The sequence below is a fragment of the Oncorhynchus masou genome, chromosome 3 (assembly GCF_036934945.1).
Source record: "Oncorhynchus masou masou isolate Uvic2021 chromosome 3, UVic_Omas_1.1, whole genome shotgun sequence".
NCBI classification, from domain to species: domain Eukaryota; kingdom Metazoa; phylum Chordata; class Actinopteri; order Salmoniformes; family Salmonidae; genus Oncorhynchus; species Oncorhynchus masou.
This window is the reverse complement of record NC_088214.1, coordinates 49,013,680-49,032,735: the sequence shown is the minus strand read 5'-3', so window position 1 is coordinate 49,032,735 and position 19,056 is coordinate 49,013,680. Positions and strand designations below refer to the sequence as shown.

Below are 19,056 nucleotides of genomic sequence, written 5' to 3'. Positions count from 1 at the left end.
GCTTGCTAGTGAGCTAGCTAGCACACGATGTTGCCCCCGCCTCCCGGAGAAAACTCGACAGGCGGGGCACAGCAGCTCAATAGTTAGCACGCGGTTTTGCCCAGTTCTGCTGTGTACCGGAGTCCTCCTTAGGACTAGCTGGCTAAACTAGAACACAGTGTCCTTCACTCCTGCCTGCCAAACACCTGCCATTGTTAACAGAACTGCGGAAAAACAGTGCCCAACCAGCGGGGGAGAAGGACACCGTCTACCGGTTGCTCACACCTCCCACTAGCACAACAGGAGGGAGGCTGGGGCAACACCATGTGCTAAGATGCTAGTTAGCTAGCTAGCACACTGTGTCAGGCACAGATTTCTCCGGTACACAGCAGGCGGAAGCGAAGGACACTGCCTACTGGTTGTCCCCACCTCCTACTAGCATAGCATAGCAGGCGAGAGGCTTGGGCGACACCGTATACTAGCTTGATAGTAAGCGACACTGTGTGCTAGCTAGGTTGCTAGTTGACTAGCTAGCACACAGTGTCGTCCCTGCCTCCCACCTGCTGTGTACCGGAGTCCTCCTTAGGACTAGCTGGCTAAGCTTTAACAGAACCGCGGGAAAACAGTTCCCGACAAGTGGGGACAAAGGACGCTATCTACCATTCTACAGCTAGCTAGCTACCGTTGTTGACCCCACCCCTTCTTTTGTGGGGTTTATAGGCGACATCCAATGTTATTGTGAATTAATGCCACCTACTGTAGGACAGCTTAATGTAGGACAGCTGTGCTAACTAAAAAAATCACAAATAAAAGTATAAATATGCAGAAGCAGGAATGCCCACATGCTGGAACGCCCAGAATTGTGGGCCCAATGGCACCCTCCTCACCAACACAGCCAACACTGCCACAGAATTAAATGAAACTGGTCGAATAGATGGGGAAAGGAGAAGGCCTTCACTGGAATCCCACATCATCTTGTTGAGACTGGAATGTAATAATAACCGTAGGCCGGTGGCATGTCATGTGAAAAAGCTGAGATAGTGAATATTGAACAATTTAAGGCCTATGTAGCAGGCTATGGTATTTCAGGCAATGCAATTAAAGGTTATGAACCTATTCCTAGAAACGTCAAACATTTAGCCTGTTGCACAGGCCATATAGACACTAGTCTAGAGCGCCTGGTTAAATTGTGCTTTGAAGCATTTTTTACATCTCTAAATGTTTAAACTATTGAGAAGTATGTATTTTTTAACTTTCCATGGTGTGAAAAGTATGTGCTACTACATTACACAAGCTGATGTTTTAACCACATGGAATTGGGGGGAATTACACATCCTTTTTCCCTCGGGTTATGATTGGTTTGTCAGAATCTCCCTTGGAGAGGTGGGTGTGGAGTCAGGTGCAGGAGAGCAAGAATTCCAAGAAGGGCGTTTTATTACTGGTCCACCAACACAACAGCTACAGGACCACAAAAGCAGCCACAAGAAAACAGGAACGCAGTATAGTAAAAAAACAGAGGACCCGACGCCTAGAGTCCAGGATGGAACGTACCATGTACGCCGGGGCCCCCTCGATGTCCAGCGGGTGCGGAGGGACCTCCCGCACCTCAACGTCCTGCAGTGGACCAGCTACCACTGGCCTGAGGAGAGACACATGAAATGAGGGGTGAATTCGATAGTAAGAGGGAGCTGTAATCTATAACACACCTCGTTTATTCTCCTCAGGACTTTGAATGGCCCCACAAACTGCGGGCCCAGCTTCCTGCAGGGCAGGCGGAGGGGCAGGTTTCAGGTCGAGAGCTAGACCCGGTCCCCCGGTGCAAACACAGGGGCCTCACTGCAGAGGCGGTCAGCGCTCTCCTTTTTAAACATTTTTTTAAACTTTTATTTAACTAGGCAAGTCAGTTAAGAACAATACGACCGCAGAAACCTGGCAACATCCTGGTTCACTCTCTCCACCTGCCCATTACTCTCAGGGTGAAAACACGAGGTCAGGCTGATCGAGACTCTCCATGAACGCCCTCCAAACCTGGGAAGTGAACTGGGGACCCCGATCATAAACTATGTCCTCAGGCACCCCGTAGTGCTGGAAGACGTGTGTAAACAGGGCCTCTGCAGTCTGTAGGGCCGTAGGGAGACCAGGCAAAGGGAGGAGACGGCAGGACTTAGAAAACCGATCCACAACAACCAGGATCGTGGTGTTCCCCTGTGACGGAGGAAGATCGATGAGGAAGTCCACCGACAGGTGTGACCAAGGCCGCTATGGAATGGGGAGGGGCTGTAATTTCCCTCGAGGCAGGTGTCTAGGATCCTTACACGTGGTTGAGCCACGTCCTTGGCCAAGGTGGGTCACCAGTACTTCCCCCTAAGACCCCGCACCGTCCTATCAATCCCCGGATAACCAGCGGAGGGTAGCGTGTGGGCCCACCTGATCAATGTGTCGCGAACACCAAGTGGGACGTACCTCCGACCAACTGGACACTGTGGTGGAGTAGGTTCTAACCGTGACGCCCGCTCGATGTCCGCGTCCACCTCCCATACCACCGGTGCCACCAGACAAGAGGCCGGAATTATGGGGGTGGGCTTGATGGACCTCTCCTCGGTATCATAGAGACGGGACAGTGTGTCGGCCTTAGCGTTAAGGGAACCTGGTCTATATGAGATGGTGAAACGGAATCTGGTGAAAAACATCTCCCACCTTGCCTGGCGAGGATTCAGTCTCCTCGCCGCCCGGATGTACTCCAGATTACGGTGGTCAGTCCAGATGAGAAAAGAGTGTTGTGCCCCCTCAAGCCAATGTCTCAACACCTTCAGAGCCTTTACCACAGCCAGTAACTCCCGCTCCACCACATCATAGTTTCGCTCTGCCAGACTGAGCTTCCTCTAAAAGAAAGCGCAGGGGCGAAGCTTCAGTGGCGTGCCCGAGTGCTGTTATAGCACGGCTCCAACACCAGCCTCAGACGCGTCCACCTCCACTATGAATGCCAAAGAGGGGTCTGGATGAGCCAATACTGGAGCATCGGTAAACAATGCCTTCAGACGACCTAAAGCTCTCTCCGACTCAGCCGACCACCGCAAACGCACCACTCCCCCCTTCAGCAGTGAGGTAAAGGGAGCAGCCACCTGCCCAAAACCCAGGATAAACCTCTGGGAGTAATTGGCAAACCCTATAAACCGCTGCACCTCCTTTACCGTGGTTGGAGTCGGCCAATTACGCATGGCCGCAATGTGGTCACACTCCATCACCACCCAAGATGTGGAAATGTGGATACCTCTGGAAAGAGACGGCTCGTTTGGAGAACACACATTTCTCAGCCTTGACGTACAGCCTTGACGTACATGTCATGCTCCAACAGTCGCCCAAGTACCCTGCGCATCAGAGACACATGCGCAGCGTGTGTGGCGGAATAGATCAGAATGTCATAGATATAAACCACCACACCCTGCCCGTGCAGGTCCCTGAGAATCTCGTCGACAAAGGATTGGAAGACAGCTGGAGCATTTTTCAACCCATACGGCATGACGAGGTACTCATAATGGCCATATGTTGTACTGAATGCGGTCTTCCACTCATCTCCCTCCAGATACACACCAAGTTATACGCGCTCCTGAGATCCAGTTTTGTGAAGAAGCATGCTCCGTGAAATGACGCCACCGCCGTGGCGATGAGTGGTAGCGTGTCACTGAACCCCACTGTGATGGAATTTAGACCTCTATACTCAATGCACGGACGCAGACCTCCCTCCTTCTTCACAAAAAAGGAACTTGAGGAGGGGGGTGACGTGGAGCGCCGAATATACCCCTGTCCCAGAGATTCGGTGACATATGTCTCCATAGCCACCGTCTCCTCCTGTGACAGGGAATACAAGTGACTCCTGGGAAGTGCGGCGTTTACCTGGAGGATTATCGCACAATCCCCTCGTCGATGAGGGGTAATTGGGTCGCCCTCTTTTTACAGAAAGCGATAGCCAAATCGGCATATTCAGGTGGGATGCTCATGGTGGAGACTTGGTCTGGACTCTCCACCGTCCTTGCACCGATGGAAACTCCCACACACCTACCTGAGCACTCATCTGACCACCTCTTTCGAGCCTCCTGTTTCCACAAAATTTTGGGATTGTGATTAGCCAACCAGGGAATCGCAGGAGAATCAATGAAAAAGAGACTAATCCACTCCTCATGACCCCCCTACGTCACCATGTCCAGTGGAACCGTGGCCTCCCTGACCCTAATGGTTGACTATCTAGGGAGTGCACGGGGAAGGGTTGGTCCATCTGAACCAAGGGAATCCCTAACTTAAGCGCGAACCCGTGGTCCATAAAATTCCCCGCTGCACCTGAATCTACTAGCGCCTTATCCTGGGAATGGGGGGAAACTCAGGAAAGGAAATCAACACATACATATGACCAACAGGGAGCTCTGGGTGAGCCTGATGCTGACTTACCTGGGGTGTCTGAGCAGTGCTCTGCCTGCCCTCTCGACTCCCAGATGAGCTCCTCCAGCACCGGTCGGCAGTGTGCCCTCTCCGACCACAGCTAGTGCAGGAGGAGGCTCCTCCTCCGATCGCCTTAGCTGCAGCACCCCCTAACTCCATGGGTGTCGGAGCAGGAGAGCTGGGAGGTGGAACGAACAGGACCCGTAGGCTGCACCTATAGTGGTCCATCAGGGCCCTGTCATTCCACCCCGCGCCGGTGGTCAGGGTCCGAAACTCCAGCGCGAAGTCCTGTGCGCTCCTCGTCTCCTGCCTCAGATGAAACAGAAGTTCACCTGCCGCTCGGCCCTCTGGTGGGTGGTCGAACACAGCCCGGAAGCGGCGGGTGAACTCTGAGTAATGGTCCCTCGCGAGTCTGAACCCTTCCAGACCGCGTTGGCCGACTCCAGGGCTTTGCCCGAAAGGTAGGAGACGAGGACGTTGACACTCTCCCCTTCCAAGGGAGTCAGGTGAACGGTCGTCCCATCGTACTCCCTCGGGAGTGCGAGCCAAATCCCGCTGGGTCCAGACACCGCCGGAGAAGGTGGTGGTGCAGGCTGGAGAGTGGCTAAAGATGGGGTAGGGAGGCCGCTCCTCTCCCATCTCTCCATTCTCGCCATCACTTGATCCATAGCTGTCCCCAGACGGTGTAAAACGGAGGTATGCTGGAGGACACACTCCTACATGGACGGGGAGGGCGCGTCCCTTCCTGCTGACTCCCTGATAAACGGTGCGGGATTCTGTCAGAATCTCCCTCGGAGAGGTGGGTGTGGAGTCAGGCGCAGGAGAGCAAGAATTCCAGAAGGGCGTTTTATGACTAGTCCACCAACACAACAGGTACAGGACCACAAAAGTAGCCACAAGAAAACAGGAACACAGTCTAGTAAAAAACAGAGGAAACACACTCCTCTACTAAACTAACGTGCGGGAAAAACAGTCCCAAAAAAGAAACCTGCTTAACAGTAAAAAAAAACGCAACCCAAACCAATGACAGTAACACAAACAATCCCGCACAAAACTTAGCGGGTAGGGTGAGATTAAATACCCCACTGATAAACTAAACTAGACACAGGTGAACACAAGACAGACAAAACCAAACGAAAAAGAAAAGGGATCGGTGGCAGCTAGTAGGCCGGCAATGACGACCGCCGAGCGCCACCCGAACAGGGAGAGGAGCCACCTTCGGTGGAAGTCGTGACATAGTTATGTTATTGTAAAAGTTTATAGTCAAAACAATGACACAGGATCAATTGCTTAAAACATAAAAGTCACTGGCCAGTGTCCACACACCAATACACGTAAATATCAGCCAACTGTTGTCATTGTTCATATCCTATGGCGGGTCGTAATTCGTTGGAAGTTAATTAACAGAAAAAGTGGTTTATTCTCATGTCCTTGATGGCAGCCTCCCGAAATCACCATCCACCATTCCAAACTATAGATAAAAGCCTTCTACAAATGTTAATCTAACCAACCGTGAATAGGTTATTCCAAGCAAAATAGTGTAGATTTAAACAGCGGTACACCCCAAACGTTCGCCCCCATTCTATTGATTTCAGCAGAGCCTCCTTGCCCATACAGAGACACGTGCGCCCTCAGATTTGTCTTGTTCAAATGTTTTTTTTAAATAAGATTTTTGTTGTTGTTTCTCTGTAATACTACTAGCCATCTAGCAACTTTACGAAGCTGGCTTTAGCTACTCCAGATAGGGTCCCAATTTCCCAACCTCATAATTAGCTACCAAGAAGCCAGCTCAGGCTATCAATCAAGTTAGAGTAGCTAGCATGTCTAACTATCTTAGCTGGCATACCTGCTGGCAAGGTTGTTAGACTTCAGAAAACAATTGTAAAGATTTTCCTGAGTTACAGTTCATATAAAGAAATGAGTACATTTAAATAAATTCATTAGGCCCTAATCTATGGATTTTACATGACTGGGAATACATATACTTATGTTGGTGACGGATACCAAAAAAAGTTTGTGGTGTGGATCAGAAAACGAGTCTATATCTGGTGTGACCACCATTTGTCTCACACATCTCCTTCACATAGAGTTGATCAGGCTGTTGATTGTGGCCTGTAGAATGTTGTCCCACTCCTCTTCAATGGCTGTGTGAAGTTGCTGGATATTGGTGGGAACTGGAACACGCTGTTGAACACGTCAATCCAGAGCATCCCAAACTTGCTCAATGGGTGACATGTCTGGTGAGTATGCAGGCCATGGAAGAATTTGAACATTTTCAGCTTCCAGGAATTGTGTACAGATCCTTGTGACATGGGGCCATTTATTTTCATACTGTAACATGAGGTGATGGCGGCGGATGAATGGCACGACAATGGGCCTCAGGATCTCATCATGGTATCTCTGTGCATTCAAATTGCCATTGATAAAAATGCAATTTTGTTTGTCTGTTGCTTATGCCTGCCCTTACCATAACCTAACCATACCATAGCCCCCATGGGGCACCGCTCGCCCACACAACGCCATACTGTACACTCTGCGGCTGAGAGGCCGGTTGAACACATTTCCAAATTATGTAAAATTATGTTGGAGGTGGCTTGAATTAATATTACATTTTCTGGCAATAGTTCTGGTGCACATTCCGGTTGTTGAAATCGGAGTAATGGTGAACAATGATATTGCTGAGAGAGACGCACCCTGTTTCAGTAGCGCGAGTTGCGGCTCAAATGGGCTTGGCAGTCCTTTTAATTTGGCCGCATATCAACTGCAATCATTTCTGTAATCAGTGCTTTGTTAAAGATGTGTGTAGTGCTTTGTATCTGTGGCAAATAATTTGAAAGATGCTGCATTTAGATTTTTGTTCAGCTATTTGTCTACTATAAATTTTAATCAGTGACGTACACATTATTCCCTGATTCCGTGTTTTTTTGAGCTGTGGTAGTTTCAAATCGATTAGTGATTTATTGCCACTTGACAATGTGTGTGCAGTTTGTTTATAAGGTGCTTGTTAAAAGAAATATTGAAGTAATACTATGACTATTGTTGCACATGTATGTGTAGATAGTACATTTCATGTCTATGTTTTCAATTATCACAAACTGTTTCTGCATATTGGTTATTGATTTGGACACTTTAAAACTGTGTTTTGTTATTGGGCTATTTGTCAATATTTCTTGTCAACAGGAAGCAGCGACAGCATAATTTTCAACTTAAGTTTTAAGAATATACCAGAAATCACCATGCCTACGTACTCCGTTTATCGTCATCCAGTTTAATTTGGACTCATAATACACTGCTCAAAAAAATAAAGGGAACACTTAAACAACACAATGTAACTCCAAGTCAATCACACTTCTGTGAAATCAAACTGTCCACTTAGGAAGCAACACTGAGTGACAATACAGTTCACATGCTGTTGTGCAAATGGAATAGACAAAAGGTGGAAATTATAGGCAATTAGCAAGACACCCCCAATAAAGGAGTGGTTCTGCAGGTGGGGACCACAGACCACTTCTCAGTTCCTATGCTTCCTGGCTGATGTTTTGGTCACTTTTGAATGCTGGCGGTGCTTTCACTCTAGTGGTAGTCTACAACCCACACAAGTGGCTCAGTCAGGTAGTGCAGCTCATCCAGGATGGAACATCAATACGAGCTGTGGCAAGAAGGTTTGCTGTGTCTGTCAGCGTAGTGTCCAGAGCATGGAGGCGCTACCAGGAGACAGGCCAGTACATCAGGAGACGTGGAGGAGGCCGTAGGAGGGCAACAACAGCCTTTGTGCAAGGAGGAGCACTGCCAGAGCCCTGCAAAATGACCCCCAGCAGGCCAGAAATGTGCATGTGTCTGTTCAAACGGCCAGAAACAGACTCCATGAGGGTGGTAAGAGGGCCCGATGTCCACAGGTGGGGGTTGTGCTTACACGTTTGGCATTTGCCAGAGAACACCAAGATTGGCAAATTTGCTACTGGCGCCCTGTGCTCTTCACAGATAAAAGCAGGTTTACACTGAGCACGTGACAGACGTGACAGGGTCTGGAGACGCCGTGGAGAACGTTCTGCTGCTTGCAACATCCTCCAGCATGACCGGTTTGGTGGTTGGTCAGTCATGGTGTGGGGTGGCATTTCTTTGGGGGGCCGCACATGTGCTCGCCAGAGGTAGCCTGACTGCCATTAGGTACCGAGATGAGATCCTCAGACCCCTTGTGAGACCATATGCTGGTGCGGTTGGCCCTGGGTTCCTCCTAATGCAAGACAATGCTGGACCTCATGTGGCTGGAGTGTGTCAGCAGTTCCTGCAAGAGGAAGGCATTGATGCTATGGACTGGCCCGCCCGTTCCCCAGACCTGAATCCAATTGAGCACATCTGGGACATCATGTCTCACTCCACCCACCAACGCCAACGTGGCGTTGCACCACAGACTGTCCAGGAGTTGGCGGATGCTTTAGTCCAGGTCTGGGAGGAGATCCCTCAGGAGACCATCTGCCACCTCATCAGGAGCATGCCCAGGCATTGTAGGGAGGTCATACAGGCACGTGGAGGCCACACACACTACTGAGCCTCATTTTGACTTGTTTTAAGGACATTACATCAAAGTTGGATCAGCCTGTAGTGTGGTTTTCCACTTTAATTTTGAGTGTGACTCCAAATCCAGACCTCCATGGGTTGGTAAATTTGATTTCCATTGATAATTTTTGTGTGATTTTGTTGTCAGCACATTCAACTATGTAAAGAAAAAAGGATTTAATAAGAATATTTCATTCATTCAGATCTAGAATGTGTAATTTTAGTGTTCCCTTTATTTTTTGAGCAGTGTAGTTTTATATTTTTATTTCAAACTTTGACGGTTAGTGACTGATACGTGTTCTTTTTGGGTGTTTAGGTGATAGATCATACAGTATGGTGATGACAAGAAGATAGTGTACCATACACAATTTATATATGTCTACTTTAAATTTGTCATGTCTTATTATGTCTGTTCCTGTCCTTTCTCTTCACTCTGTCTCTCTCTGCTGGTCTTATTAGGTTACCTTCTCTGTCTCTCCTTCTTCAGCTGTTCTACATCTCCCCTAACTAGCTCATTCATCCTTTCCCACCTGTTCTCTCTTTCTCCTCTGATTAGGTCTCTATTTCTCTCTCTGTTCCTGCTACTTTCAGTGTCAGATTCTTGTTTGTGTTTTTCATGCCAGAAGCAAGCTATCGTCTCGTTTGCTTCCACCTTGTCCTATCCTGTCGGAGTCGGCCTGGCAGGTGCATCCTGCACTATACAACGTCGGAAGAGGATTTATGCCATTCCTGTTTTTTCATTAAAGAACTCTGTTTTCTGTTAAAACCGCTTTTGGGTCTTCACTCAAGTACATAACAGAAGAATCTGACCAAGAATGGACCCAGCGGCTCCGGACCCTTTTCACTCCGCCGTCGAGATCCAGGGAGCGATGCTAGGCAGACACGAGGAGGAATTGTCTGCTGCTCGACATGCTGTTGAGACCCTGGCCGTCCAAGTCTCCGACCTCACAAGACAGGTTCACCAACTCCACCTCGATCCACCGCCCACTTCCAGGGTTTCCGAGTCTCCGGAGCCCAGGATCAACAACCCGCCGTGTTACTCTGGGGAGCCCACTGAGTGCCGCTCATTCCTCACTCAGTGTGATGTGGTGTTCTCTCTCCAGCCCAACACTTACTCCAGGAGCGCAGCCCGCATCGCCTACGTCATTTCTCTCCTTACCGGACGGGCACGTGAGTGGGGCACGGCAATCTGGGAGGCGAGGGCTGAGTGTATTAACCAGTATCAGGACTTTAAGGAGGAGATGATACGGGTTTTTGACCGTTCTGTTTTTGGGGAGGAGGCTTCCAGGGCCCTGTCTTCCCTATGTCAGGGGAATCGATCCATAACGGATTATTCTATTGAGTTTCGCACTCTCGCTGCCTCTAGTGACTGGAACGAGCCGGCTTTGCTCGCTCGTTTTCTGGAGGGTCTCCTCGTTGAGGTTAAGGATGAGATCCTCTCCCGGGAGGTTCCTTCCAGTCTGGACTCCTTAATAGCTCTCGCTATTCGCATAGAGCGACGGTTTGATCTTCGTCGCCGAGCTCGTGGAAAGGAGTTCGCGTTCTCCGTTGCTCCCCTCTCCACATCACTGCCACCTGCCGCATCACTGCCACCCTCCTCCGCCGGCTCGGATGCTGAGCCTATGCAGCTGGGGGTATCCGCATCTCGGCCAAGGAGAAGGAACGGAGAATCACCAATCGCCTCTGTCTCTACTGCGGCTCCGCTGGTCATTTTGTCACCTCATGCCCAGTAAAAGCCAGAGCTCATCAGTAAGAGGAGGGCTACTGGTGAGCGCAACTACTCAGGTCTCTCCTTCAAGATCATGCACTACCTTTCCGGTCCATCTCCGCTGGCCCGGTTCATCTGCTTCCTGCAGTGCCTTGATAGACTCTGGGGCGGAGGGCTGTTTTATGGACGAGACCTGGGCTCGGGAACATGACATTCCTCTCAGACAGTTAGGGGAGCCCACGGCCTTGTTCGCTTTAGATGGTAGTTCTCTCCCCAAGATTCAGCGTGAGACGCTGCCTTTAACCCTCACTGTCTCTGGTAATCATAGCGAAACCATTTCTTTTTTAATTTTTCGTTCACCTTTTACACCTGTTGTTTTGGGTCATCCCTGGCTAGTGCGCCATAACCCTTCTATTAATTGGTCTAGTAATACTATCCTATCCTGGAATGTTTCTTGTCATGTGACCGGTTTAATGTCTGCTATCCCTCCTGTTTCCTCTGTCTCTTCTTCACAGGAGGAGCCTGGCGATTTGACAGGGGTGCCGGAGGAGTATCACGATCTGCGCACGGTGTTCAGTCGTTCCAAGGCCACTTCTCTCCCTCCACACCGGTCGTATGACTGTAGTATTGATCTCCTTCCGGGAACTACTCCCCCGGGGTAGATTATACTCTCTGTCGGCTCCCGAACGTAAGGCTCTCGAGGATTATTTGTCTGTTTCGCTCGACGCCGGTACCATAGTCTCCTCCTCCTCTCCCGCCGGAGCGGGGTTTTTTTGTTCAGAAGAAGGACGGGTCCCTGCGCCCATGCGTGGATTATCGAGGGCTGAATGACATAACAGTTAAGAATCGTTATCCGCTTCCTCTTATGTCTTCAGCCTTCGAGATCCTGCAGGGAGCCAGGTTTTTCACCAAATTGGACCTTCGTAACGCCTACCATCTCGTGCGCATCAGGGAGGGGGACGAGTGGAAGACGGCGTTTAACACTCCGTTAGGGCACTTTGAATACCGGGTTCTTCCTTTCGGCCTCGTTAACGCTCCAGCTGTCTTTCAGGCACTAGTTAACGACGTCCTGAGAGACATGCTGAACATTTTTGTTTTCGTTTACATGGACGATATCCTGATTTTTTCACCGTCTCTCCCGATTCATGTTCAGCACGTGCGACGCGTCCTCCAGCGCCTTTTGGAGAACTGTCTTTATGTGAAGGCTGAGAAGTGCACTTTTCATGCCGCCTCTGTCCCTTTTCTCGGTTCCGTTATTTCCGCTGAGGGCATTAAGATGGATCCCGCTAAGGTCCAGGCTGTCATTGATTGGCCCGTTCCTAAGTCACGCGTCGAGCTGCAGCGCTTTCTGGGCTTCGCTAATTTCTATCGTCGTTTCATCCGTAATTTCGGTCAGGTGGCAGCTCCCCTCACAGCCCTTACTTCTGTTAAGACGTGCTTTAAGTGGTCCGTTTCCGCCCAGGGAGCTTTTGATCTTCTTAAGAATCGTTTTACATCCGCACCTATTCTTGTTACACCTGACATCTCTAGACAGTTTGTTGTTGAGGTTGACGCGTCAGAGGTGGGCGTGGGAGCCATTCTTTCTCAGCGCTCTCTCTCTGACGGCAAGGTCCATCCTTGCGCGTTTTTCTCTCATCGCTTATCGCCGTCAGAACGTAACTATGATGTTGGTAATCGCGAACTGCTCGCCATCCGCTTAGCCCTAGGCGAATGGCGACAGTGGTTGGAGGGGGCGACCGTTCCTTTTGTCGTTTGGACTGACCATAGGAACCTTGAGTACATCCGTTCAGCCAAACGACTTAATGCGCGTCAGGCTCGTTGGGCTCTGTTTTTCGCTCGTTTCGAGTTTGTTATTTCTTATCGTCCGGGCTCAAAAAACACCAAACCTGATGCTTTATCTCGTCTCTTCAGTTCTTCTGAGGTCTCCACCGACCCCGAGGGGATTCTCCCTGAGGGGCGTGTTGTCGGGTTGACTGTCTGGGGAATTGAGAGGCAGGTAAAGCAAGCACTCGCTCACACTCCGTCGCCGCGAGCTTGTCCTAGGAACCTTCTGTTCGTTCCCGTTCCTACTCGTCCGGCCGTTCTTCAGTGGGCCCACTCTGCCAAGTTAGCCGGCCACCCCGGCGTTCGGGGTACGCTCGCTTCCATTCGCCAGCGTTTCTGGTGGCCCACTCGGGAACGTGACGCGCGTCGGTTTGTCGCTGCTTGTTCGGTCTGCGCGCAGACTAAATCTGGGAACTCTCCTCCTGCCGGCCGTCTCAGACCGCTTCCCATTCCCTCTCGACCGTGGTCTCACATCGCTTTAGATTTTATCACCGGACTGCCTTCATCAGCGGGGAAGACAGTTATTCTTACGGTTGTCGATAGATTCTCTAAGGCGGCTTATTTCATTCCTCTCGCTAAGCTCCCTTCTGCTAAGGAGACGGCTCAGATCATTATCGAGAATGTTTTCCGAATTCATGGCCTTCCGTCAGACGTCGTTTCAGACAGAGGCCCGCAGTTCACGTCTCAATTTTGGAGGGAGTTTTGCCGTTTGATTGGGGCTTCCGTCAGTCTCTCGTCCGGCTTTCATCCCCAGTCTAACGGTCAAGCCGAACGGGCCAATCAGACTGTTGGTCGCATTTTACGCAGTCTTTCTTTTCGTAACCCTGCGTCTTGGTCAGAACAGCTCCCCTGGGCAGAGTACGCCCACAACTCGCTTCCTTCGTCTGCTACCGGTCTATCTCCTTTTCAGAGTAGCCTCGGGTACCAGCCTCCGCTGTTCTCATCTCAGCTCGCCGAGTCCTGCGTCCCCTCCGCTCAGGCTTTTGTCCAGCGTTGCGCGCACCTGGAAGGGGGTCAGGTCGGCACTTTGCCGTAATAGGGCGCAGACTGTGAGGGCCGCTAATAAGCGTAGGACCAAGAGTCCTAGATATTGTTGCGGTCAGAGAGTATGGCTCTCCACTCAGAACCTTCCCCTTAAGACAGCTTCTCGCAAGTTGGCCCCGCGGTTCATTGGTCCGTTCCGTATTTCTCAGGTCATTAATCCTGTCGCAGTGCGACTTCTTCTCCAGCTATCTTCGTCGCGTTCACCCGGTCTTCCATGTCTCCTGTGTTAAGCCCGTTCTTCGCGCCCCGCTCGTCCCCCCCCCCATCCTTGTCGAGGGCGCACCTATCTACAGGGTTCGTAAGATTTTGGACATGCGCCCTCGGGGCCGTGGTCATCAGTACCTAGTGGATTGGGAGGGGTACGGTCCTGAGGAGAGGAGTTGGGTTCCCTCTCGGGACGTGCTGGACCGTTCGCTGATCGATGATTTCCTCCGTTGCCGCCAGGTTTCCTCCTCGAGTGCGCCAGGAGGCGCTCGGTGAGTGGGGGGGTACTGTCATGTCTTATTATGTCTGTTCCTGTCCTTTCTCTTCACTCTGTCTCTCTCTGCTGGTCTTATTAGGTTACCTTCTCTGTCTCTCCTTCTTCAGCTGTTCTACATCTCCCCTAACTAGCTCATTCATCCTTTCCCACCTGTTCTCTCTTTCTCCTCTGATTAGGTCTCTATTTCTCTCTCTGTTCCTGCTACTTTCAGTGTCAGATTCTTGTTTGTGTTTTTCATGCCAGAAGCAAGCTATCGTCTCGTTTGCTTCCACCTTGTCCTATCCTGTCGGAGTCGGCCTGGCAGGTGCATCCTGCACTATACAACGTCGGAAGAGGATTTATGCCATTCCTGTTTTTTCATTAAAGAACTCTGTTTTCTGTTAAAACCGCTTTTGGGTCTTCACTCAAGTACATAACAAAATTGATCATTTTTAGGTATCTCTAAACCACTTTACACATACTTTTGTACAGGGACAGACATCCTTGCAAATAGAAAAGAAAACACAACTTTCAGTTTCATTTGATCAGTAATAGACATTTACACATATATAATACATATAAAAAAATAACATTTAAAACCAGTCCATTTTTGTCATTCTACAAACTTGACATGGATAAGAGCAAGGCGGATTGTCTATTTTAACATCATCATCTCAATGTAGCTAAAGCCAAAGCACTTGAACCATGATTGTTTCCTAAGAAAATATATGGATATATTTGTATGTAATATATTTTCTTTCTTCTTTATTTGTCACTCATGCTATACCTTTTGCAGTTAATTATCCCAAAGCAATGTTTTTTGGTTTAAAAAAACAACCTTTTCCTCCCCAATTTCGTTGCAAAGCTAGCATCCAGAAATATGCTAAAATATTTGTGGCATCTTATGTTCTCTCACATATGTATTTTGAGTGGAAAGATGATATGACCTGGTGAACTTGACAAAGCACACAAACTGAAAACTGTAACAACAGCAAGCAAATCTGCAAAGTAGGCAATTTGGACCACATGATGACAACAAACCCATACATGGCAGTCACTGGTCTTCCATTGCAGTGATTCAATGAGACACAATCTTCCTACTACACACTTTTGAAATACTTGCAAACAACTGTAATTTTTCAGTGCACCGGTATGATGTTTAACTTTCTGGTAGAAAGTAAACAGAATCTCAATAACGTGTATTATGACTGTGTATGTTACACCACATTCAGTGACATTTTAAGATGGAAACAGCTGGTATTAATATACTATTCTCACTGGCTTTATAGACATGATTAGCTACTGGGGCCCAAAAATATGTGCAGACTTAAAAATACCTTAATCTGTATTGAATAAAATGTCTCCTACTTTTGTTTACTGTACATTAAAGCCAACATACTGTACATACTGTTGTTCAGACAGTTAATACTATACAACTAGGAGTGCACAACAGTGAAAATCAAGTAAATCGTGGTATGTAGTGTATTCAGGTATGAAAGACTATGTAGGTAATGGGACCAAACATCTTTAACATGTTTGGAGAAGCACAATGGTGAGATCTAAGCAGCAAGTGATCGGTAGAAAGCGACTTACAGTATGTGCTCTTCAAATAATATAATGTGGTTTGTCATTCCCACAGGATAGGATTTTTTATTTATTGTTGACACAAGGCTTCCCCTGTGTATCATCCCAAATACACACAATTGGGTACTGTAGTGCTACTTTATTGCTAGGGTTGTATTCATTAATTTGCAAATAATGACTCAATTTGAATAAGGGCTGCTTTTAAACAACAGTGTCAAATCTGGTTACCACCTACACGTACAAAACGTTCTGTTACCCAGAGGTGGATCCATATCCTGTATAATACATTACAATTACAATTAACTTTAGTCCAGTACAATATGTCTAACTTGTATTGTACCTCAAATTGCTTAAATTCAAGTGTGGCAAATCACTATCACAGTCTCAAGCTGAGATGACTAAACTGCTTGGAGTAACACTAGAATGTAAACTGCTATGGTCAAAACATATTGATGCAGTAGTAGCTGAGATGGGGAGAAGTCTGTCTATAATAAAGCAATGCTCTGCCTTAACAACACTATCAACAAGACAGGTCCTACAGGCCATAGTTTTGTCACATCTTGACTACTGTTCAGTCGTATGGTCAGGTGCCACAAAAAAGGACTTAGGAAAATTGCAATTGTCTCAGAACAGGGCAGCACGGCTGGCCCTTGGATGTACACAGAGAGCTAATATTAACAATATGCATGTCAATCTCTCCTGGCTGAAAGTAGAGAAGAGATTGACTTCATCACTACTTGTATTTGTGAGAGGTATTGACATGTTGAATGCACCGAGCTGTCTGTCTAAACTACTGCACACAGCTCGGACACCCATACATACCCCACAAGACATGCCACAAGAGGTCTCTTCACAGTTCCCACGTCCAGAACAGACTATGGGAGGACCACAATACTACATAGAGCCATGACTACCCAGAACTCTATTCCACATCAAGTAATTGACGCAAACAGTAAAATTAGGTTTAAAAAACAGACAAAAAAACACCTTATGGAACAGCGGGGACTGTGAAGCAACACAAACATTGGCACAGACACACGCATGCATGCACACACACCATAACATACGCACTATACATACACATAGATGTAGTACTGTAGATATGTGGTAGTGGTGGAGAAGGGGCCTGAGGGCACACAGTGTGTTGTGAAATCTGTGAATGTATTGTAATGTTTTTTTTTTACAATTGTATAAACTGCCTTTATTTTGCTGGACCCCAGGAAGAGCAGCTGCTGCTTTGGCAGCAGCTATTGGGGATCCATAATAAATGCAAATACCATTCAAACCATATTATACATAAAGTTATAATGGTGTCACAGTCACATGCTATTTGCCGAAAGAGAGTTGGACAGGCCCCACAAACACACAGTGCAAATAATTGGTTCTATAATGCAAAGCTCTATAATGCAAATCTTTTCTACTCTTGCATTTAAGCAATTTGAGGTACAGTACAAGTTAAACATATTGTATTGGACTAAAGGCAATTGGAATGGGCACAGAAACCCTCCTCATTGAAAACAACAATTAACTGAGCGTGGCCTAGTTGCCCTTTTGATGGGGAACCATTAGATTTATCAGGTTTTGTTGCTTTTACTTCTGTCAGTAAGTGCTTCTCAGTGAAGCTACAACATTAATTAAATGAATTTGCCATACTGGAGGGCCATGTAAAATCATGTGAATTGAGAACCACGTAGTGTACATTTGACCCACTCTTGAATGAAAAATGTACCATAGTAGTAATAAATATGTAACATTCAAAAGACTACTGCAATGATACGCCTAACCGTGGGAACTAGACTGAATGGTAAATGTTCGTCTATGACTATGTTGTACATGTATATATTCATCAGTACAATGTGATAAGATGTATACTACATCTGTACTGATCCTATCGTAATAAAGTGCTTCTTCTTAGGTCATGACCTCAGAGGATGTGGTTTCTGCTAAAAGCCCAATTCCGATGCACAATTTGCGCAGAAGGTGGAGACTTGGAATTGGGCTCTAGTCTTTGACACATAGCAATTCAAACTCCCACCTGACATTAAAACACACCCCAAAGATACCTAAAAACATGAAATCAACATAGTAACTCAAATGATTTTTGAAGGACAAATCCACCTTCCAAAAAGCAATATAGTGAAAATAGACAAAAAAAATATGATGTGGGAGTTGGGACCCTAAAAAGCTTTCAAGACAATTACATTTCAACATTTCAAACCATCAAGTGTTGCGTTATAAAGTATCAAGTGAACAAACAAAGGATGTGGTGGTTTTGGATCAACTTCCTGGAGTAGTTGGCAGAATGTCCATCACGTTGGCACCATCTCTGTGTACTCATCCTGTCCCTCCCTCTCATCAAACTTAGGTTCTGCGTCATCTGCATCCAACTAAGACACAAAGAGAGAGCAGGGGTAGAAGTCAAGGGTCTTGCCAGGGTTCAGCTGCATAGGATATCAGACTTTCCCACAGATTATTTCTCAGACAAAGGCCCCCGAAGCAACATCCCACTGTAAACTGAATCCAATAAAAACACAACTCCTTTAGACGGGGGCAACAGTGCTAGACGGTGTGTGTGGTGAGACTTACACACTGCATCTCACGCGTGGTGAAAATGCGGGGCAATAGGAACCATTTGATGGGCACGGTGAGGATGAGGACGAAGGGGAAGGCCAGCGAAGCCACGGTGGACATGACTGTCCACAGTGCCGCCAGACACACCAGCTGGATCCCCGTGAACAGATGCATGCGCAGGGTCCTCACCTGGAACACACACACACACACACACATTAGAATAGCAGTTCTAGTCAGAGTCAGTAGTTGGCTTTCAAAGGCCTTGCCCTTCAGATGCTAAGGACACTTTTACAAGATAGAACCAGTGTCGTTATTAAGTTTTGATTAGCTACTCTGCAGCACAGGATTTTCAGGCGTGGTTGGGGTTTGGGTAGTACTTACATTGTGGACGAGGTTTGGTCGAGGTTTGGGCAATACACTGACCTTGCAGACATAGGTGTGGTACGGATTCAAGTAGTGCTGCTGACCTTGCAGCTGTAGGTATGGTTGGGATTTGGGCAGTACTGACCTTGCAAACATAGATGTTGTTGTGGTTTAGTGGTACTGACCTTGCGGACATAGATGTTGTTGTGGTTTAGTGGTACTGACCTTGCGGACATAGATGTTGTTGTGGTTTAGTGGTACTGACCTTGCAGACATAGATGTTGTTGTGGTTTAGTGGTACTGACCTTGCGGACATAGATGTTGTTGTGGTTTAGTGGTACTGACCTTGCGGACATAGATGTTGTTGTGGTTTAGTGGTACTGACCTTGCAAACATAGATGTTGTTGTGGTTTAGTGGTACTGACCTTGCAGACATAGATGTTGTTGTGGTTTAGTGGTACTGACCTTGCGGACATAGATGTTGTTGTGGTTTAGTGGTACTGACCTTGCGGACATAGATGTTGTTGTGGTT

General features: G+C 47.8%; 1 protein-coding gene across 2 annotated transcripts in view; it reads right to left on the bottom strand.

Moving 5' to 3' along the window:
* Positions 1-17,198: 17,198 nt before the first annotated feature.
* Positions 17,199-19,056, bottom strand: part of LOC135518250 (anion exchange protein 2-like) — a 58,281-nt gene continuing 56,423 nt past the window's right edge. For both annotated transcript variants that reach the window (XM_064943274.1, XM_064943282.1), the window contains 2 exons: positions 18,177-18,350; positions 17,199-17,977 (listed from right to left, as the gene is read on the bottom strand). In XM_064943274.1, the coding sequence (XP_064799346.1) occupies positions 17,900-17,977; positions 18,177-18,350 (252 nt within the window). In that variant the 3' untranslated portion in view covers positions 17,199-17,899. The remainder of the gene's footprint in view (positions 17,978-18,176; positions 18,351-19,056) is intronic.